This window comes from Geotrypetes seraphini, chromosome 8, assembly GCF_902459505.1.
Source record: "Geotrypetes seraphini chromosome 8, aGeoSer1.1, whole genome shotgun sequence".
NCBI classification, from domain to species: Eukaryota; Metazoa; Chordata; class Amphibia; order Gymnophiona; family Dermophiidae; genus Geotrypetes; species Geotrypetes seraphini.
The window spans coordinates 153289401-153312393 of NC_047091.1; the positions used below are offsets into that span (position 1 = coordinate 153289401).

At 40.6% G+C, this 22993-nt stretch overlaps 1 protein-coding gene across 2 annotated transcripts in view; it reads left to right on the forward strand.

The window, feature by feature from the left end:
- The window catches only part of SBNO1 (strawberry notch homolog 1), a 199999-nt gene extending 177481 nt beyond the window's left edge, over window positions 1-22518 (forward strand). For both annotated transcript variants that reach the window (XM_033956400.1, XM_033956401.1), the window contains 4 exons: window positions 4097-4234; window positions 5254-5330; window positions 18566-18759; window positions 21144-22518. In XM_033956400.1, coding sequence (XP_033812291.1) covers window positions 4097-4234; window positions 5254-5330; window positions 18566-18759; window positions 21144-21286 — 552 coding nt within the window. In that variant the 3' untranslated portion in view covers window positions 21287-22518. The remainder of the gene's footprint in view (window positions 1-4096; window positions 4235-5253; window positions 5331-18565; window positions 18760-21143) is intronic.
- The last annotated feature ends 475 nt before the right edge of the window (window positions 22519-22993 follow it).

Below are 22993 nucleotides of genomic sequence, written 5' to 3' on the forward strand. Positions count from 1 at the left end.
AGAAGGAGAGATGCTGCTGGGAGGGGAGAAGGGAAGAGAGTTGCTGTTGGATAGGGGAGGAGGGAAGGGAGAATGGGTACTGCTGGACAGAGAGCAGGAGGAAAAAAGGAAGGAAACAGCTGGCAGGGAGATTAGAGGAGGGGAAGGGGTCAGGGTGGAATGGAGAGATCAGATGAGGAAAAGGGGAGAGACAGAAGAATGAGAAAGAGATTGATGCTGGGAGGGGGGGTCAGCAGAGAAATAAGGAGAGGGGGACAAAGATGCTAGATCTGGTGTAGGAGAGATAAAAATGAAGAGAGCAATGAAGCTGGAATGAATCATGTAAAAAGGAGCAAGGGGCACAGGCTGGATGGAAAGGGGAGAGGGACATAGAAAAAAGGCAGATAGCAGATACCATATGGAAGGGGGAGAGGGCAGACCGTGAATGGAAGGGGCAGATGCTGGATTGAAGAGACAGGGCAGACGCAGACGCTGGAAGAAAGAGTGAAAAGATGAAAGCAGAAACCAGAGACAACAAAAGGTAGAAAAAAATAATTTTATATCTATTTTGTGATTAGAATATATCAGATTTGAAATATATATCCTGCAAGAGCTGGTGTTAGACATAACTGAGGACTGCAAAGTCCAGGCAGTGCTTCTTTAGCTTCCAACTGGCTTAAGGCTCTCTCTGACCAGGGGTCAGTTGCCCTAGTTGCACTCCCCTAACACTATTCCTGTCATGTGTGACTGCGGTATTCTGTTAGCATGATATTTCTGTGTAGCATTCTATAATAATTTGGATTATTCAGTTTTCTTGCTAGTGGAGGGGATATATGTGAAGGGGAGGGGAGACAGGGGGTTTTGTATATCATTGCTCTGTATTTGTATTTATAAAATGACAATTGTACCGAATATAGTCTCTTTTTATACTTAATAAAATGCGTTCAGTATAAAATCATAGGGGCTCAGGAGAAACCAAGAGACAGCGCTCTGCCTCTGCCCAATTTTTTACCTCTTAATAGAATTGCTGGTGTTTTCGGCGTTCGTTTGATTCACAGTAACAATGCCGCACACCAAAAGGAAGGGTTCTGTTCGGGTGAATCCCTCTGCCGGGACAGATGAGGAAGAACTACTTCATGGCAGGCTCACCATCTGCGCTCGGAGTTAAGTTGCCTGCTGTTACTCCAGAGGAAGGAGCCTCCAGAGTCTAAGGGCTGGAAACATCTCTCTCTCCTCCGTATAACCTGCCTCCATTGTGACCGGCATCAGATTTCAGCGACGCCATGGCGTCTCCAATCCCGTGTGGGTTGATGCAGACGCACAAAGAGGGAGCTGACCTGGAAGCGGTTACCAAAGTTCAAGACACCCAGGGAGTGAGTGCTCTCGCCCCCTCCCCCCCACCTGGCAGTGGGTACTTTGGATGGCATCTGGAGCATCTTACAAAGGCTGGAAAAAGCAGTTACCAAATCCACACTAGAATTTTCAATGGTTGTAAGTAAAATAGATGATTTAACTAAATCAGTGGACTTTATCAGAACAGATACTACGAATAAGCTTGACCAGATGGGAAAAGAGATAACATCTTCAACATTTAACTGGGAACTTAGTTAAAGATAAACTTTATATTCAAAGAAAAGTTGAACAAATTGAAAATTTCAACATAAGGTTAAATCTCAGGCTTTTAAATTAATACCGAGTGACATGTTCAAGAAATATTTATCTGAAGTACTACTTTTCCACTTGAAACAATGCCGCCCATCAATCGTATATATTATCTCCCTGAAAAAAAGAAATTGGACAATCAACCCGAAGCTGAGAATTTACAATCTATCGATATTAATAAACTTCCTGATTTTTTTTGAAAAATCCTTAGAAATTCAATCTCGCACCACACTCATTGTCTCATTTGTTTTTGAATAAGACCTAAACTGTGTAATACGGGGTTTTGTTTTGTTTTTTTCATTTTTCTCAGGCTTTATTTATCGGACAGAGAGTTTGGGTATACCTGATGTGACTAAAACCACTCAAGAACGTAGAAAATTATTCCTAAACATGAGACAAGAAGTTAAGGCATTGAGGGCTTCTTTTTTACTAAGCTATCCATGTAAATGTTTAGTTAAATATGCTGGAACTAAATATACTTTCTTTTCTCCTGATCAGCTTAAGACCTTTCTAGATGCCAAGAAGCTGCTCCATTGAATCAGGGATAATTAATTTTGAATTTGCAGATGTTGGTATAACCCGTTAAGCATATGCCTAATTGTAATATATGACTTTATCTGATCTTGCCTTTGAGTTCTCCCTCCTTATATTTTTGTGCTCTAAGGAAGAGATTATGAGTTGCTTAAGATAGTTAAATTTGATGTATTAATATGATGTATTAATACCTTATTCTCTGTATTACCAAAACAAGTGAGTATTTGTAACTTTATTGATAAAATGAATAAACATAAATATATTTTTTTTAAAAAAAATCATAACTGTTTGAGGCGTATGCGGATGAGATCAGATGGTTTGCAGGAACCAAGCTCGCAGGAACGGGGTTTTTTATTTCAGTCTTAGTAGTTTGCCAGTGCACAAAATAATTCTTTTATTTCCGCCAGTCTATAGGTGTAAAAAAGTTGAAGGACACTATTTTAGAGGCTTTCTTGTCTGAATATGATTTTGAGCTACTAGCATGGATGAAGAAGCGGTCGGAGGTAACTCCGCTGAACATGAAGCAGGCTGAATATTAGCGGTGCCACTGGTAGCAATATCTGAAGCAATATCTTTAGTTTTTGTTCTCTGGACTTACATGACCTCTTAGTAAGGTTGGTGTACTGCTAACAGTCTGATGGTATGTGGTTTGAGCCCAAACACTTCAAACAATTATCATGTGGGTTAGTGACAGACATTTTAGCAGGAAATAAAACAGGGGAAACAAAACCACAAACCTCAAATATGCAAAGTATAGAGTGGAATTGTCCTAATCTGAAAGATGTCCACAAAAATACAAATGTCCTTTAACTCATCTGATGGTTCAAATGCCTTTATTCTTCCAATAACTCAGTGACTCGACATGTACATGTTTCGGCCAAACAGGCCTTGAGATTCTTCAAATTTATATCAGATGTTGTTATGAATAAATGTGTAGTTTCTCATGACATTAATACGAAATAAGAGCTTCTGCCACAGTGCTCGGAGGAAAAAGAAGTACCGAGTGTTTTGGAACTAGAAAAAGACATGTACATGTCGAGTGATTGAGTTATTGGAAGAATAAAGGCATTTGAACCATCAGATGAGTTATAGGACATTTGTATTTTTGTAGACATTTTAGCAGCGCAGGAAATACACTTTAAAACCCAGGTGGTTGTGTTTTTTCTCCATATCAATGAAAAGTTGTTAGATGAGACAAGGGCTTCTGACTGCTGTGGTGGTTGAAAAGTAACTGAAAGGGATGGTTCACTCAGATGGTTACATTCAGGTGGGAACTGACTACATATTCTTAGAAACCTTTCTAAAGATCAATCTGAGCTATTTGGCAAGGGCAGCTCGGTGCCGTCAGCTATGACGTTACCCATGGTGCTGATGTTTATCCTGCTTGTCTATGGAGAATTGTGATTGATACCTTCTGCAAACCATGGAAGTTTGGATTCACTAATCACTTGTCCAGAATGACATACCTATGTACAAGAAAGAAGATTATCGAGGGAAGAACCTAATCTTTATGTAACTATCTTCGTTTGTTGCTCAGAACCTTTCTACTCGGGTTGCTTTCAAAATTTTACTCTCCAAAGAGGCAACCCTCAGCTTTGTAGTCACCAGCAATTTATCTTTATTAACCTGCTGCTTACTGAAGGCCTATTAAAGGTAATATACTCCCTGCTTTTTCTTTACTGCAATGCTTCTTTTGCCTTGGTAGTAAATCCAGTGGTCCCTTTAAGGTACCACTGAAGTGTTTCTAGCCATGCCTCCCTTTTGAACTGTTGCTTGATTTTGTTTTTTGTTGTGTTGGTTTTTTTTAGAAAGTGAATTAAATACTTTACCTTGACTCCTTAATATCTTAATGTAATTGAAGGATTTTGTGTTAATATAGTTTTGCATGAGTTTTTAATTCTTTTGTAACAAACATTTTCAGATAAGAAATAACAAGAAAACTGCTATCTTGGTGAAAGAAGTAAATACCAAAAAGAAACTCTTCCTGGTACACCGACCAAACACAGGGAAGCAACTAAAGTTGGAAACATTAGCAGACTTAAAAAAGAAATACAAAAAGGTAAAATTTTACTTTTTTATTGAATTTACCCAGCCACCAATTTTAATCTATAAAAGACAGGAGATCCAAGGCACAATATTAAGAAAAATAAGAGAAAACAAGCACAATTTAGCAAAGCATAGATTATGATCATGGTATTAAAGTCAGAGTTTCAGAAGATCCCAAAGTCCTCTAGTTGTGGGAGTTAAAAATACTCATAAGTGAGCTGGGTCATTAAAAAAATATATTCTTGAGATTCAGATTTAATAAAACCTTTACAAGGAAAATTCAGTATAAAAACTCCCTATTTGCTGAACCTGAATCTCATCTCCAAAAATTGTTCCCACCTCTTGAGTTGCACAGGCAACATCTGAATAGAATATCTTGGTCTTGGAAGATTATCCCTTTGAAGATTAATATTTAACTTGGCCACAAACTTTAAAGTTGATATGTATACTTAAAAATTTTTACGTGTTGACAGACCTAAGAAAAAGACTAAATGAGAAATCTAGATTAATAACTAAAATCTAACAAAGGTTGTGGCTTTACCCTTCAGATATTATCCTCTGCTGAGCAACCCTCCTTTCCCCATTGTATTCACTTTTATATGTTTAGTAAGTTGCATTTCAGTATCAGTGTCTGTGGTACTCATGATAGTTTGTCAGCTACTTGTGCTGGTTCTCACTGATGCAAAGCAATTCTAAAGAATGTACCATTATCTAATCAGAGACATTACAGACGGTGCAGAAGAACTCGTTCTGCTGTAGACTTGATATTTTGCCTGCATGTTTCTCAGCCTCTGTGAAGGAAATCAAGAAATGCCCTTAATATTTGTCATTGATCAAATGGTTCTTAACTATTCATACAAGTAAAAGCTAATTTTGTTTAAGAATGTGTGATATAGCACCAGTGTAAGCAGGGCCATGACATAAGAGTGTTCCAAGAAAAGTGACATATCTAGAACCCTTTTTCATGGAGTTACATATTCAGCAAGCTCATAGTTGACTAAAACTTGTATTTGGGATATGTTCCTTTTGCAGGTACTTTCAGAAGATTCTTTGCCACATTGGATGGAGCAGTACAATTCATCTGCTGAAACTTGTACTCATGCTTACTGGTTCGTACTAAGTAATGTGGTGGCCTTTCCTTCTGGGGCATTTGAAATATACTGATTTTACAACCCCTTAAATCTGTTCTGCATGCATAAGCTTGAATTTTGTTTGCTAATATTCATTGCTGCTGACAGGATTTTAACCAGGCACAATGTCTGAAATAACAATGTCTGAAGTAGAGAGTTGCATCAAATTTGTGAATTACTGTATTCTGCTGTTCATATTACAGCGTGTAAAACTTAAACTAGACAACTAGGAGCCAATAGACCAAAAACATCTCACATGCCACAGAAACATAAATTTCTTCAGCATATCTCCAGACACGCACAGTTCACTGATGGGTAATAGCTCACCATGACCAGCAGGTGGAGACTGACGACAAACTTTTGGTTGTAGTACAAGTGGCTGTTCAGTCCCTAATACCTCAGTCTGTTCTCTGTCTCCAGCAGGTGGTGGTAAGCTGTTAAGCCTTCTCTGGTTTAGTGTAGGGCTGTTAGAAGTTGTTTAGTGGCCTTCTTGTCCCTGTTTGGTGCCGGACTGAGCTTGGAGGGTCCGTCTGACCTCAGCGGTGTTACATTTGATGGGTTGAGTTTCTGCCCCCCCCCTCCCATTTCCTCCACCTCCCCAAGATTTTTCTAGAGGTACCTCAGCTGTAAGTCTTGTCACCGATACTGACAAGGCATATGGCTTAGAGAGGCAGTAGAGTCCAACAGTACACTTCAACTCAATTTCAAAATGAGGATGTAGTCTCACAAACTATCAATAGGCTGCCATTTTCGCCATTAATTTACTTTTTCCTAGTACTCCAAGAAGTAAATTAATGGCGAAAATGGCAGCCTGTTGATAGTTTGTTAGACTATACCCTCATTTTGAAATTGAGTTGAAGTGTACTGTCTGTTCCCTGAAGCAGTATCGAAACGTGTCACGTTGGAACCAACGAGCTTTAAGCTAAGTCTCATAAATTTCAGTACCTTCTTAAGTTATCAGCATAAGATGTATAACTTATAGCCTGTGTGGCTTGCATAAGTTTAAATAATCACCATCATTACCAATTTGAAACCTTATTGAACACTGCAATAATTGGGTGGTGAGGCGGTGGTATCTGCCTTCATGTCTCTGAGCAGAGTTCAATTAGCAGTTGTTAATTGTCTGACTTCCAGAGTGACTATTTTATAATATTTGCAATATCTATTTTTAGTCACTCAACAGTTAAGACTTGTTGAGTCACTTGCCCTTCTTTTGATTTTTGACTGAGGGTTCAAGGGCAGGCTGGTTCAGTAACATAACATAGTAGATGACATCAGATAAAGACCGAATGGTCCATCCAGTCTGCCCAACCTGATTCAATTTAAATTTTTAAATTTTTTTTCTTAGCTATTTCTGGGCAAGAATCCAAAGCTCTACCCGGTACTGTGCTTGGGTTCCAACTGCTGAAATCTCCGTTAAAACCTACTCCAGCCCATCTACACCCTCAGTTTGGTTATGTAAATAAGAGCCAATAAGGAAGGGCCACTGGTTATTTTTGGAGTTTGCAGTCTGCATCACTCTGATGATAAACCCACAGTATCCAAGCTAGAATATAATAATTTAAATAATGACCATATTTTACCTCCAAGCAAAATAGCCTTCACACACATGAACTGCAACTAATGAAAATTGAAACTAAAGTCTGTACTTTTACGATGGTGACTTCGTATCACACTTGGAGTGGCAAATTACATCACTCCTTAGAGAGGCAAACCCCTAAGAAGCTTATCCCAAATGTGTGGAATTAAATTCCTGCTAAAATTGTGTATCAAAAGCATTTGGAGCACTCTTTCTGTATAAACTATTGTGCAGGATCATAGTTGCAATTATTTACAGGCGCAATACAAAAAAAAAAATATCAAGAGAAATACACACATATTCACAGACTATCTTATCTTACATTCTGTGGTGGTGTAGTTTGGACAGGAGTGATGCCTCAGTTGTGGCATTCATTTTAGAGCAGGAATAGGCAGGAGTAACTGAGGACTGCTGCTGCCTCAATTGCACTTCTAGATCACCAGGAATTGTAAAATAGGGTCTGTGATGGGGGCATTGGGGAGACAAATGAGACAAAGCACAAATTACAAATTTTCAGCTTCCTCCAAAAATGCATGGTTATTTTCAGCTTGAAATTAACGTAAGGTTTTGGCTGAAAACGAAACCAGGAAGAAAGATTTTGAGTTGGTTTTGGTACCATAACAGAAACCAAAATTCTGTCAGCCTTTACTGATAGGTTTTGTGACCTAGAAACATGACAGCAGATAAAGGCTAAATGACCCATACAGCCTGCCCATCCACAGCATCCACTATCTCCTCCTCTCGCTAAGAGATCCGATATGTCTATCCATGCTTCCTTGACTTCAGACACAGTGTTGGTCTCCACCACCTCTACCAGGAGACTATTCCATGCATCTTCCACCCTTTCTGTAAAAAAATTATTTCCTTTGATTACTCCTATCGCCTCTTAACTTCATCCTGTGCCATCTAACTCTGGAGTTTCTTTTCAATTAAGAGTCTCTCCTCATGCATATTTATGCCACATAAGTTGTTCTGCCCTTGAAGTAATTTTGGCAGGCTCGCCCACTCATGGAAAGATTCATCAGTGTTCCAAGACTCTTCCATTTGGATATAATGGCTCTCACTCTGGCTTGGTGGAGGCCCAGAGCTATAGAAATGGCTTTGTAACCCTTTCCAGACTATTAAGTTGTTCAACTTTCTCTCATCTCTTCTGGAATTTCCTTTGATCATGATTTACCATTCTTATAGAAAGTAAAATGATCATATAGATTCAGCAGGGCTAGTTGTGTTCAATAGCTAAGTGTAATTATTGGTGAAACTTGGTCAACTGATTTAACTAAGCGACAGTTACTCTCTTCACATGGTTGATATTGGTGTTGGATAACTTTTGTTCCTTATGTAACTTAAAATCTGTGTTGTCTTTAAATAAAATGTAATATTAGACAAAGTGTGAAGCAAAGTAAAGATCAGAACCATTCAGTATAACATATATGCAATAATAGAGGAAATCAGGAGAGGGGTAAAAACTTTCACATCATCCTGTGCTTTTATAAAGAAGCAAATCGGGTGAATAGATTTGAATATGTTCAGTGAATGCAGAAGTCCTGTTCTTAAAATGAATAAAAATGACAGGCAGTAGGGGGGACCATGTGATGCTATGAGTAGCCCCCCAGAAGCTTCCCTCATCTGTTTCTAGATAGCATCTTTATGCCTCCTTTTTGTATCGTGGTGAAGAATACTATGAGTACTCCTTATGAGCTGCTGATGGAAGCGTCTCTGATGGATCTGACGGTCAACAGTTTTTCTGGTGGCTGTGACCTCAGCAAGGCAGGTTTCCGAACTCTAGGCTCTTTCCTGCAGGGAGACTTTCTTTAAACTCTGACACTGCCGAAGGTGATTTCGGCATTTCATGTCAATCAGGAAGTCAGGTTGCCAGCATTCCAGTCTACAGGTTCCAGGAAACAGGACCAGGGTCTAAAGAAGTTAGATGTGAGAAAAGGCTTCAAGCTAACAAACAACAACACTGGTTAGATAGCTACATAAATGGAGCAAGACTGACATATAATGCCTTTAGAAAAGCCATAAAAACTGCCTTATTCAACAAAATCACCAACTAAAAAAGTATCTACACCTAACACTACTTATATCCACTCCTGTTTTTAAGTCTGAAATGCCTAACATTACCGTAATTTTGCTGCCTGTTTAAGATTCTGCCTGCTATATTTCTCTGCCTTTTGTAAGATTCTATATGCTGTATCTCTACCTTTCTGTAAGATTCTATATGCTGTATCTTGGACCTTTTGTAAGATTCTATGTGCTTTTTTGTAAGTTTTTCTACATACTGTATCCCGGATTTCTACATATTGTAACTCGCTGACTGTCCAGCTATCTTAAGTGTGAACCGCCTAGAAGTCTCAGGACTATGGCGGTATAGAAGAATAAAGTTGTTATTATTATTATTACTATTGTATGGACAGATATATAATCAAATCTCCGGAAACCATGACTAACAAAGTATAAAAAAGGGAAGTTCTTTATAGCAAGACCGCGGGTGATGAGATGGTGCCCAGCCCTCAGGGGCCCGGTCTCCACCCACCCCAGTTGAAGGATGAGATTACCTCAAATGTGGTTTGTGTTTTGGACTCTGGCTTCCAAACAATTACAGAACAGCTTACTTCATAATGTCCTCATAGATGTACCGAAACACACAGGAGAACTGAAATGCAGATCTCTTATATAGAGGACCAGTCCCATGCCTCTCAATCAGAAGTTGAGCAATTAAAGCAACAAGTATGAGAGGTGGCCAAAATGATTGACAACTTAGAAAACAGATCCCGCCACAATAACTTACGATTTGTGGAATTTCCTGAAATTCCCGAAGGCACAACTTATCCAGGTTTGGGAAGACTGGCTGATGGAGCAGCTTTTTCTGACACAGGATGAGCGGCCCTATCTGATTGAGCGAGCCCACCGCTTAGGCCAGAAATGTGAGGGAAAGGTGCAGCTTCAGCCGATCATTGCTAAATTTCACAGCTACAAACAAAGCATAGCTTCTTCATCACTACAAATTGAAATGCTGTGACCTTTGCTATGAAAACTTGCCAATCCAGATCTTTCAAGATTATTCTCAGGCCCTGTCTTACCATACGGTCTGCACACAGCTTGTGGAACACAAGCTGCCCTTCATGCTACTTTATCCGGTCAGTTAAAAGATATCAATGGCAACTGGAGGTCTTTTGCATCTGCATAGGAGGCACAGACTTGGTTATCCACTATTGAGACACCCTCCTAGACTTCCCTGGCTTCAGGAGTGTGATTGTCTCCTGCTGGGATTTTATCCTGTGATCCATTTTGTGACTTGGTGGTAAGCTCTGCTCTTTCAGACTTCACTTTTTTCCTATGGACTACTACTTTTCCATGATCATTAGGCCTTCGCCGTGGTGCCTGCAGAGGGAGCCAGAGAGAAACAACTCGGAGCTGAATTTTTATTCCTACTGATGGCTGCTTTTACCTCCTTGGTATTTATGTGGCTCCAGCAGATGGTGCAGAAAAGTGGGCTGATGCAGAAACTAGAAGTGTACTGCTCCCAGGAAAACTGTAAACCTACTACTGTTCTAGTGTAGTGTGTCTAGTGGTCCTGAAACAATAGGGTTCTGTATTTCATCTCGCAAATTGCTTGCAAAAAACTGTCATGTTTTCAACTCCACCTTCTTCCTAGAGAGCTGCTCCTGCCCCCTTGGTTTTTCTGCAAGCAAGTTGCTCAGAAGTGCTTCTAATCTGCTCTGCGGTTTTATTGTTTTTGGGTATTTTTTCTCAGTATTAGTTTGGAGGCTCGGTGCCCAGAGGTTCTCATTTGTTGGGACCTCTGCTTGGGAGAAGATACAGATCCACACTGCGGAGGTCTGCTGCTAGCAGGATCAGCCCTTGGGTACACCTGGCTAGCCAGCCTACTTTTATATTTTTTGAGTTCAGTAACCATCTCTTGCATAGCTTCTTGCATCCCTGATTTTACTCAGGAACTTGATCACAGGCTATTTGGCTACTTCCTGGCTCAGTTGTGCCTATCAATGGGCCAGCTGCCCATTTTGTAGTGAGGTTTTCTGAGGGTTGAGATGGCCAGAGAAAGAGCTCTGGTACATGTTTCCCCCGTGGCCCATGCTCGGTCGAGTTGCAGGACTGTGAACCATCCAAGATTGATGGTCCTAGTGGCCCCGATTGGCCTCACAGACTGAGGTATGTGGACCTGGTCCATCTTCAGAGGGACGAAGGCCTTAGACTATTGGTCCAAGTGGATCCCCTTACTCAGGGACCAGTTCTATCAAGAATCCGGAATGCTTTGGGCTTATGGCATGGCTCTTGAGCAGGCAGCCCTGATTAGCAAGGATTATTCTAACGTGATTATCACCACGTTGCTCAGTGCTAAGAAGCCATCGTTGGTGGCAGCCTATGCTAAAGCCTGGAAGTCTTTTCAATGCTGGTATGTGGTGAAGGATGTAGAGCCTTGGTGAGCTTCGATTTCGGTAATGCTGGACTTCTTGCAGGAGGGTTTTCAGAAGGGGCTGTCATTAGGATTACTCAGATATCAGACCTTTCCTGTTTCCAAGCTCTACTACTACTACTATTATTTCTGTAGCACTACACAGAGTCACAAAGGAAAAGCTCAGGGAGAAAGAGACTCCCTGATCTCACCCAGATGTCACCTGATTCAAAGGGGCTTTGCGGTTTTACCCTCCGGTGCATTCCCCTTTCCCTTCCTGGAACCTTAACATCGTTTTGCAATGTATCAATACAGCTCCGTTTAGCCCTTATGGGAGGCATCCCTTTTGGATCTTGGTCAAGACAATGTTCCTGGTGGCAATTACGTTGGCAAGATGAGCTTCCAAGTTACAAGCTCTTTCCTGCAGGGAGCTGTTCCTAAGGATCACAGAAGCAAGGCTCTGCTTGCGCACAGTTCCATCCTTACAGAAAGTGGTTTCAGCCTTCCACATCAATCAGGAAGTCCAATTAATTAGCTTTAATTGGAGTTTATTGTTAACTAGCGGGTTTTGGTTTTCTTTTGTAGCAGTTTGCAATGAGCCCTTGCACTAAAGTGCTCATTGTGTGCCCAATGAACGGTGAACACGGCTGGCGTGTGCATGAAGTATGTCGGTCACTGTGACAAGGAATCCTCGTCAGTTTCAGTTGCTGACGAGCATGGTTACCCTTCGTGCATGTACCACTTGTCGGCTGTAGGCAGTGGGGAAGCCCAGGCTTCCCCTATCACCCATACAGGGATTTCCCCAGCCACCGATGATCAGGGAAATAAGGTTTCCCTTAACCGCCAATAGTGCTAGGGATTCCCTTGTCACTACAGCAGCTGCTGCCTGCAGTTCTGCTTTATCGGCTAGGTCTGTTCAGGCCTCTTGGACATTACAGGCCTTGGAGGAGATTTTTCTGGTGTGGATTTTGATGGGAAGCTCCGCCATTTTGCCTGTGGCCTCAGGTGACCTCCCTCCTGTTTTAGAGAAACAGGAACAGGTCCAAAATGTTTCTCCTGCTACTGCAGTGAGTAGTTCTTTGCCACTGGGGAGGGGGGGGTTTGCCCATGATTTTGTTTTAGCCATGTACAAGGCTTACTTGCAGGTGGCTGGGGGGTCCTTGGTTCTTTGTGGGGGGGGGGCATTGTGACATCTGCCTCTGTTCCACTTCCCTTCAGCATCTGCTCCCGTCCAGTCCCCCGTCTTCATCCAAGCGGCCGCAAGTTTCTTGGGACAAGGATTTTTTTCTTTGTTGACACGGTTTTGCTTGATGAGGACTTGATTTTTTGGTTGACCCTCCAGATCCTCTCAGGGGTATGGATGATGCAAACGGTTGTTGCTCTAAGATGCCTGTGGTGAGGATACTTCGGTTGTGTGTGTTTTTTATTAGGAAGTGTGTCTTCGGTTTTGTGCTTTGAGGAGGAAGCTAAGGACTAGAGAATGACACAGGGACAAATTTGTCCCTGTCCCTGCAGGAACTCAGTTTCCTTGTCCAGTCCCTGTGAGTTTTGTCGCTGCCCCATTCCTTCCGCACAAGCCTCAAACACTTTATGATTTTAACAGGCTCTGCCTTAACCACAGAAGCCTCAAACACTTATGATTTTCACAGGTGAGCTGGGGCAACTTGCTGTTCCGGCACCAAAGGCGTATAAAAACAATAGTCCTTAATCCAGTCAACCAAGTGTCATATCAAACAGGCAACATTATAACATCTCAAATCCGGTAAAGCCAAACACCCCGAACCTCCACCCTGGTCCAAAAGGGCAAGATAGCTGTTTGAGTGAAAAGTCTGCACATGTCTATTAGTCAAATAGAGTGAAAAAGTCTTTAGGACAAAAAGCCATTTTGGAAACAGCACCATTTTATATAACATTATACGCTCCTGTAAACTCAAGAGCAATTTTGACCACATAGTAAATAAATCTAGTGACTTTTGCAAAAAAACAGTCATTTTCCTTATAAGCACAGGAAGGAAAATGTCCAAGTAACACATTTTTGAATAACCTTTTTAAAAGGAAAGGGAGAAGTCCAGTCTGCATAGTCATAGCCCCTCACTGCAAGAGCCACTGATTTATCAAAATTTAAAGTAAAACCAGACATCCGCCCATGTTGCTGAACCAACTGCAACATGCGTACCACAGAGGGATAGGGGTGGGACATGCTCAACATCAAGTCATCCGCAAACACCAAACATTTGACAGGCTCACACTCTACCATCATTCCCTTTAACTCTCTATCAGAATGGATACAAGCAAGCAGAAGCTCCAATGATAAGATAAAGAGCAATGGAGACAAGGGGCAGCCTTGCCTAGTACTCCCTGCCTAAAGCAAACACTCCTGATAATATCCCATTAATTAAAACAGCTGACCTTAGGGACTCGTGTAACACCCGAACCATATCCAGAAAGGGCCCCCCCTCCCATAACATTCCAAAAGCCAAAATAAATATTCCCAGTGCACACAATCAAATGCCTTTGTGCATCCAAACTCACCAAATGTACACTCTGACATTTCGCAGCTGCCTGTCCCAAAATTGCCATCACCCTCTACACATTCCATACTGCTTGACAAGCCTGAACAAACCCCACTTGGTCGGTGTGGTTAATCCTAGGTAACAGCGGAGCTAAACGCTGGAACAAGATTTTAGCCATGAATATGGGCCTGTAAGAGTCTATAAGCGAGGGATCCTTCCCAGGTTTTGGCAATACTATAAAGATGGATAAGTTAGCATGTAACTGAAAGGATCCCTACTGCAGGACCTGGGCAAAATAGGCCTCCAACAGTAAGAAGATATGGTCTTGCAATAATTTATAAAATTTGGCAGAGAGACCATCGGGCCCTGGGGCTTTTCGTAAAGGAGCCCACCATTTGGCATCCCTTATTTCCACCTCTGTTAGAGAAGTATGCAGCCCTTGTGCTTCCTCTATGCGCAAGCCTGGGACCTGCAATAAGGTCAGATATGACCCGATCTTCTCTGTAGGGATCACCTGAGACTTACATAAATGCTCATAGTACTGAGCAAACTCAGTAATCCTTTTGCTCTCCGTGATCATGGCCCCTTCAGGTCGCAATGCCTTACATACCTGGGGATCACCCTGTGGGTGAGTCAGTCTGGACAACAATGTTCCCATGCAATTACCAAATCTATCCATCAACAACACTCCAATTGAATTAGTCAGCTCAACCAAAACCTTGGGTGTCATTATAGATACTATAGTAAGTTAACTTATGCCCCCCCCAATCAGTACAGTAGTCAAAAATTGCTTCTACAAACTAAGAATAAGATCTTTAGCCACTATTCTGGACCAACAATCTTTAAATATTCTGATCCACTCTCATTATCTCAAAAATAGACTACTGCAACTCGCTGTACAAAGTTATATCCCAGAAAGATATCGGACGTCTTCAGTTAATCCAAAATACAGTACTGCCATTAGTCATAACAAATTCTAAAAAATACGATCGTCACTCCTCTCTTAAAAAAAGCTCATTGGCTCCCGATTCCTCATAGAATAACTTATAAAATTGCCATCCTAACATTCAAAACCCAAGAGACCAATGAACCCACCTTCATCAACAGACTCCTCATTCCTCATGATCCACCTAGAGCTCTGAGATCTGCCACTCAACACCTTCTCCACATGCCCTATCTAAAAATTATTGGCACTCACCAGGCTACCACCTTCTCTGTAACGGCCCCTACAATCTGGAGTTCACTGCCAATTAATATTAAGGCAGAACAAAGCCTGGACAAGTTCAAAGGAGGACTAAAATGCTTCCTTTTCAAAGGCGCTTTTGAATAATGATCTCTTCTTTCCGCCTTCTACTTTACTTTTGATTTTTCTCCTCTTTAGCTACTTCATTAAATAGGCCTCCCCCCTTGTTTCTTTTCCTTCTATGTCTGCTTTTCTTTTAAATATTGTAATTCTCCAAACTTGCCTTTTTGTTTTATTGTGCATCTATATTATGTCCTGTCTAATTAGTCTTTGTTCGTCCCCCCATTTTAAATATTGTAAAACGCTTAGAATTTCTGATTTCTGAATTTTAATAAAACTTGGAAACTATAGAAACAATGCTTATAATAGCAATCCGACTGAATGAAGCGCTCGTGTACCTTAGAATTGAGAGCCACCCAAACAGTCTGCAAGTCTGCCTAGCCACTGTAGTACACATCCCGAGCCAGATGCGTTTAAACCTCTCCACCTGCTTCTCCAAATACAGCACTTCCCTCACATATTCCCTGCGCCTTCCCCTACTGCACCACATAAGCAGTAGTTTCACCCCTAATGACAGCTTTAGTGGTCTCCCAAAGCAGCAAGGGGTTCTCCACATGCTGAGCATTATCTTTTGCAAACTATTGCCACTTAGCAACTAAATAATACCACATCTAGCGCACTTTCTATCCAATTCTCTGGTCACGCAGGCAAAGAAATTGATCAGATTGTCTGACAAGACCTGCCTCTAGATAATCCATGTTGCCTCAGATCCTGTATTCCAGAAACATCGCTATTCTCTATTTTAAAAGCACTTTCATTAACTTACCACAGAAGTCAGATTTACCAGCCTGTAGTTGTAGAGAGAGACCATGTTTGTCCTTCTCCAGTCCTCTGGTAGCACTCCCGACTCTCTAGAGAAACAGTGAAAAGGTCAACCAGAGCCACCAGAACTTCCCTAAGTTCCTTAGAACCCTTGGATGTACACCATCCGGCTCCATCACTTTGTTCACCTTTGGTTTAGCTAGCTCCTCACGAACACAATCCTCTGAAAATAGATCAGGATCTATCACACCTCTGGCCCTATTTGCATTTGTCTTCTGCAGACCTGCATTTCAGCATGAACACAGAACAGAAATATTTGTTAAGGAATTCAGACATCTTTATCAGCTTTTGCATATTTCTCCCCTTTACCTTTGAGTCTCACAATGCCACTTTTGCACTTCCTATAACTAATATATCTAAAAATTAGTCTCCCGTCACCCCGTTTTACCATGTCAGCTATTTCTCCTCTTTATCTTTGAGTCTCACAGTGCCACTTTTGCACTTTCTATAACAATATATCTAAAAATTAGTCTTCTCTCCCCCTATTTTTCTTCTGTTTTTATATCTTTGCTTTCCTGATTACTAGACCAGTCTCTCAAGTTTTCCTGATAGTTTTGCCTGTCTTCCTCTTTCTGAGATCTTTGTAGTTCTTTAAAGCTGACCAATTTCTTTACCTTCTGAGCTACTACTTTGAGAACTAAAGCAGCCTTCTTTTCCTTTTTCTTTTACTTTTCTTACAGAATTGTTTGTTGCCCTTACAATAGCTCCTTTCAGTTGCCCCTCTGCTTTCCTATTATTTCAGATGTTTCTATCCAGACACAGCCTTGAAACCTTTACTTTTGAATGAGCTCTCTCAACACCTGTCTTCATATTAAACCACTTTTTACCCAGCTCAATTATTTTCCTTAAGACAGATAACATATATCCATCAAACACCAGTCTTAAGTATTAATATTGTACTGGAAGACTTAAAAACCTCAGACACCAGGACTCCTATCACTCATTGTCCTAAGCTTTACATGCTGTCTCACTGGTTCTATTCAAACTTAAAGCAGCATAAACTTGTAATAGGTTTGTAACACTGTAACTTCCAAAAGATACTTGAGAATAAACAGCAGCTTTATTATGTGGTCTTGAAAGCCAGGGAGAAAAGCCAACATGTTTCGCTTCCCGCGTTTTCAAGGCTCACGCCCTGTAACTTGCTGACAAACATCCTGACCATCCTGTATTCAGGGACCTTCTTAGCAGAAAAATTTGAGTCTGAAGATTCTTTATTTTTCTCTAGTCTCTTGTTCAGGCAACTGAATGCAGTGGCTTCAGACTGAGTCCTCTTGCATTGGGGCTATGGTAACTTTCTTGCAGGGAACAATATGCAGAGGAGGGAGGTCTTGAACGTCCTTACACAAGACTTAACAGCTTGTGAGTCTTGCATGATAGAGATAAGAGATGCTTGGAGCTCCATATAGCCTTGTCAGGGCTAGTTCGATACATCCATGTTGTTTTGTCCATGCTTCTCAGGAACTCCAGTGCAGAGTGGTAGACATGGCAGTCTCAAATGAGTGTCATCCTCTGCGAGAGTTATCAGTCTAGAAACTCTGGAACTTTAGGGACCAAAATTCAGAGGCTGACTTCAGGCCACTCCTCCCAATACAGGTTATTCCAAATACAGAGCTCAACATGCCTCATAAAGTTAGTCCTGGACAGAGATCCTTTTTTATTTATTAAAAAAAAAAAAATTATCCCAGTATGGAACTATTCAAATTGGTTTACAAAAATATCAAGAAAGATTAAAATAGAAATGTTAAAAATACAAAAAATATCAATACTGAGCTCCATATGCCTGAGCAAATAGTAAGGTCTTCAATCTTAAATTTTGGGATTTTTTTTTTTATTTTTCTATTGATGTTACCTAATAAGGTACAGTAGAGTTGCTGGTAGGACAGTCCCCTTCTCTTGTACTTCTCCAAGTGCCTCAGCTTAGGTATGCAGTTAGAGAAGTTGGACCTCTTAAGTGTAGGAGTTCTGAGAGCTATCATGGCTTCCTCTCACCTGGTATGAGTAGAGCCTGAGTATATCTCGCTCTTCTGGACTGGTCTGACATGGACAACAAGGGAGAGATAATTTGGACTTCTGTTAATTTCATTTCCTTGAGTTCTGTGAAACCGGTCCAGAACCCAGCCATAGAAGCCATGACAAATTCAAAAGCTAACATTGTGTTTTAGCCCATTCTGAAGGTAGTTGTTTCCTTGGTGTATAAAATTCTCATTCTTGGGATAGTAACCATGAACTGATTTCTTTGACTGTATCAGGTTTGACTTTGGGGATGAATTGGAACCCCAAAACATAAGAATTGCCTCCAGTTGGTTTAGCTTTGATATACAATGCTGAGGAACTGAAGGTAGTATTAAACCCCCTGTAAGTGGAGTGAAGTCAGCTCTGAGCTGTTTTTCTCTGGCTCTATCTGCTGGTGAGGGAACATAATCCACTGGCCTGGTCTGGCAAGACTCAAGAAAAGGAAGTTTAACAGGTAAGTTAAAATATCCCCATTTTTTATATTATCTGTTTTTGTGTTGCATAAGTAACACTTCTGAACTAAAAACCAAAGTCTCTTTTATAACTGAAACTATTGTCATTTTTCAGGAGAGGAAACTGCAAAAAAGCCAGCCTAGGACTGGTTTGTGAAATTGGGCTACGTTGCCGTACATACTATGTCTTGTGTGGGTCAGTACTCAGCGTTTGGACAAAAGTAGAAGGTGTCCTGGCTTCTGTGAGTGGAACAAATGTGAAAATGCAGATAGTTCGCTTACGGACTGATGATGGGCAAAGGATTGTAGGTGAGAATGTCTTTCATATCATTTTCAAGGACATAGAAAGACCAGAGAGCACATTGCATGCCTAAAGAACAGCATATACAAGTTGCTCAAAATATTTAAAGTTAGAAATAACAAGTGCTCAGTGGAGTATAGATTCAATTTTGGTCTTCAAAGGGGTTATTGGTTTTTTTTGTAACTACTCAAATTTCCTTGTTTCCTTTTGATAACTCAGGTCTTAGGCTTGTGAAACCCCTCCCCCCCCAAAAAAAACAACCAAAAACAAAGAAACAAAAAACAATGCATCACTTGCATAATTTGATCTTAGCATCCAATACACCCCCCATTCCCTCACCAGCTTTTTCACTGGTAACGCCAAACCTTTAATTTTCACAGTGGAAGGCTAGTCCAGAACCACTACTCTTCCTTTGTCAGTTTGTTAAAATCAATCCAATATGTCACTGCTATAAAACAGACTTTCAGCATTCTTCAGACCTCGGCTGTACTACTCATGTGGTTAAAGTTCCACCACGGAGTTTAAAAACACCACCCTTGTTTTAGGTCTACTAATATTTTTAGAAAAATACAATAATTCATGAAAAAGTTTGGTAAGGAATTCAGAAATTTAGATACAAATAAAGTACTCATCTTGTAAAAAGTGATTATCCTGGGAACAGTAATCCGACATGATTTATGTTTTTGAGGGTGCTGTCTCAAGGAACACCCTTTTAGCCAGACTTGACAATCTCGGTATACTTCTGCAGCAAGTTACTTGTTAAAAGTATGGTTTATAATGTAGATTCAAGTTGGTTACAGGTGTTGTCAAAACATGAAGACATTCACATAGAGCAATGTATCGCAAATTGTGTGCCTCCTGAGATTTCAGGTGTGCCGCAACACTCTGGGGAGGAGGAGAGGCACCGGCTGACTGCCTACAGGATGTGCCTCGTGGCACGTCCTGTAGTCAGTCAGTCAGCGCCAGCATGTCTCCTCTCTTCCCCTCCCCCCCCCACTGGTGTCTCAGGGCCTTTGCGCATGTTGCTGTGATGTCGCATCACGGCAACATCCATGCACTTCCAGATGCCTTAAGCCGTGGCCACTATGTTTAGTGTGCCGTGGCTCGAGAAAGCCTGCGGGACACTGACATAGAGCAATGTTTCTCAACCTTTCTTCTGTTGTGACACACCTGAGATAGCATTCATGTATATTACACACCAAACACTAATTCACAGCTGAACAAAGCATTGCTTAAATACTTCATTATTTAACTGTAAGTTTACTGTAGTATGACTGTGCCTATTTCATATTTTTTTAAAAAAAACCTGTATGCAGCACATCAGTCCCAGATGTTATAGAACAAAACAGATATATATTAAAATTCTGTTCACCCAGTAACACAAAATCCCTCCACTGCCAGATACTGTGAAGTAACACACAAATTATATAGGAAACAGAACCTGCAACATTTTTTTGATGGAGCTGGTGGCAAAAAGTTTATTATTGGGGTTGTGGGGAAGCAGAAATAAGGATCAATTATGGGGATTTCAAGAACCTGACTCAAGATTGCTTTCTTCCCAGCTTGTAGAAATTGATGGTTGTAAAGGAAACACAGGCTGTGTGTACACCCAAGTTTTTGTGACACATCTTTCACCCCTTGGGCACAATGGTTTGAGAGCTATTGATCTAGATCAGTGGTCTCAAACTCGCGGCCCGCCAGGTACTATTTTTAGGCCCTCGGTATGTTTAGCATAATCACAAAAGTAAAATGAAACAGTTTCTTGATTATATCTCTTTAGCTATAAATGACAATATTATTATTAAGACTTAGCCAAAAGGAAAGATTTAGAAACTATAAAGTTTTACCTCATGCAAAATTGTCATTTCTTTAATAAGACATTAACTATTTTTTCTGAGGCTCTCAAAGTACCTACAAATCCAAAATGTGGCCCTGCAAAGGGTTTGAGTTTGAGACCACTGATCTAGATGTTAATGTGGAATACAATTCTCCCTCCATATTCGCTGTGATAGGGGATTAACAGAACCGCAAATACAGAAAAACCGCAAATAACTTTTTCATATGTTATTTGCTGTTTTCTATTGAAAACCATTGTGAATATGGTGAAACCGCGAATAACATGATGGGAGTCCTAGCCTGTTCCTGAAAGAGAGGCGCAAAACAGTGAAGAAAGTGCTGGGAATAAACGATTTTCTCTGTAAACGCTTGGAATCTGCGTTTTCACTATGCAAGCTATTGTAATTTGGGGAGAGGAGTCAGCAAGCTAAAAACCGTGAATAATCGAAACTGCGAATGCTGAAACACTGAATATGGAGGGAGAAGTGTACACTACCTGTCTGAAAGGCCATGAAACTAAATGCTTGTGTTTTTCTTGTATGCTGTCAATTTGCAGGTTTGATCATTCCTGCAGCTTGTGTGTCACCACTTGTAAATCTTCTGTCAACGTCAGACCAGTCACAGCAGCTGGCAGTGCAACAACAGCAAATGTGGCAGCAGCTTCACCCACAGAGCATCAGCAATTTCAACAGTGCATAGACATCAGAATGCTTAAGGACTTGGGTGTTTCAAAATAAGCTGTAGAAGCGTGTTTCCATATAAATCAGGGACAGATTCCAAAGAATTCAACACTTTAACATTTTGCTTGTGTGCACAGTGTAGCTGTGCTTTTTGGGACTAAAGTTTATTGGAAATAAGATTCCGGAAGGCCAGCAATCCTTAAGATGGTGCATCTGTCTTTTTTCCTGTGTTGCTTCTGTAGTACTTCCTGGTTTGCTTTCCTTTTGGTCCCCTAACTTTAAAGCAAGAACAAAAAGAGTACTAGAAAATTCTCAGAAGCTGCTTTATTTCCCTTTTCCCAGTCAGACAGTACTCAGGGTTTTCTGTGGTAAATTGTGGCTTGGGATGGGGAGTTGGGAAAAATATCCTAGAATGCATGTGTTTTTGAATATGGCCCTATATAACACAAGAATATATAGTTGGTTTTAATTTGCCTTGCTAAGCATGCATTCTGATCCCTTGCCACATTGTTCCCCTTTGGTTAGGCACAGTGCATGTCTTGGAAGTCATGCATGAACTGGATAGCAGTTAAAACAGAAGAATTAAAATAGTAGCTGTACATTTAACAATGACAGTCTTTTTCTATAGTGTTTATACCCAGGTATTTAATTGAATACTTTTGATTCCCTCTGTAAGATGTTATATTTGAGGCTACAACAAATATACTCTTACATAATTTATAATTAACTTAAGTTCAGTTTTAATGTATTAATGCTTTTCCTAATGTGTGCTGCGAATACGGCTAAAGCCTTTTTCTTCAAAACTGTAATTCCTTAATCAGAGATGGATATGGAGACTGAGTGCAAATCATTTCCATCTCACTCATTATCTTATATTTTTTTATACTGCAGTAAAGTAATTTAAATTTTTTCTCACTTCTAAGATGACACCACCTTTGAACTGTAAACTTGACAATGAGAAACACTCAAGGCTTCTATATGTGCTGTTTGTTACTCAGTAAGTTGAATACTGGTTAATGTTGTAAGAGATTGTAGAGTTTTTTTCTTGAGCTGTTAAAAAGAAAATTGTAATATACAGATGTGAATAGTCACTTATCTATAATATGGATAAGTGGGGGGGTTTCTTTGTTTTGCCTATAGTAGATGTTTATAAGTAAGGACAAAGTTTGTCATTTCTTGCACAGGTTGCACTATTGAAAATTTGAGATTGTATAAACCTGTCCAAAAATAAATAAAACACCCTGTAAGATACCAGAATCTTGCAGCTGGTAAATGTTGTACTAGAAAGAAAGACCATGCCATGTGTCTTCAATCTAGTGCTGTGGGACAGGTACATACAGTGTTCGTCCTCTGGGTCCAGCTGATTTCTGCTGTCAGTTTAATTAGCTCTTCCAGGGCCAATGAATAATTCTGGCTTGTTTGCTTCTGCCATTTCTGATTAAATGCAGCTGCTACTCAGGGTAAAGCAGAGGGTACATGATATTTCATTAGTGAAAAATTGTAATGTGCAGCGTTCAGAGATTTGTGATTGTGTGGGTTATCTGTTCAAAGAAGCAGTATCATGTTTAACTTTAGTGCTGCAGTTTTCACCTGACTAGTAAGATTTTCTAATGCTCTGTAGCCTGTACTAGAAAAGTTCCATTTGAGCCATTTCTACACTGATGGAGGTCAGGCTCCCTGGATCCCCACTCGTCCAGCTGCTTCAGTCCCTTATACATCATGTGCT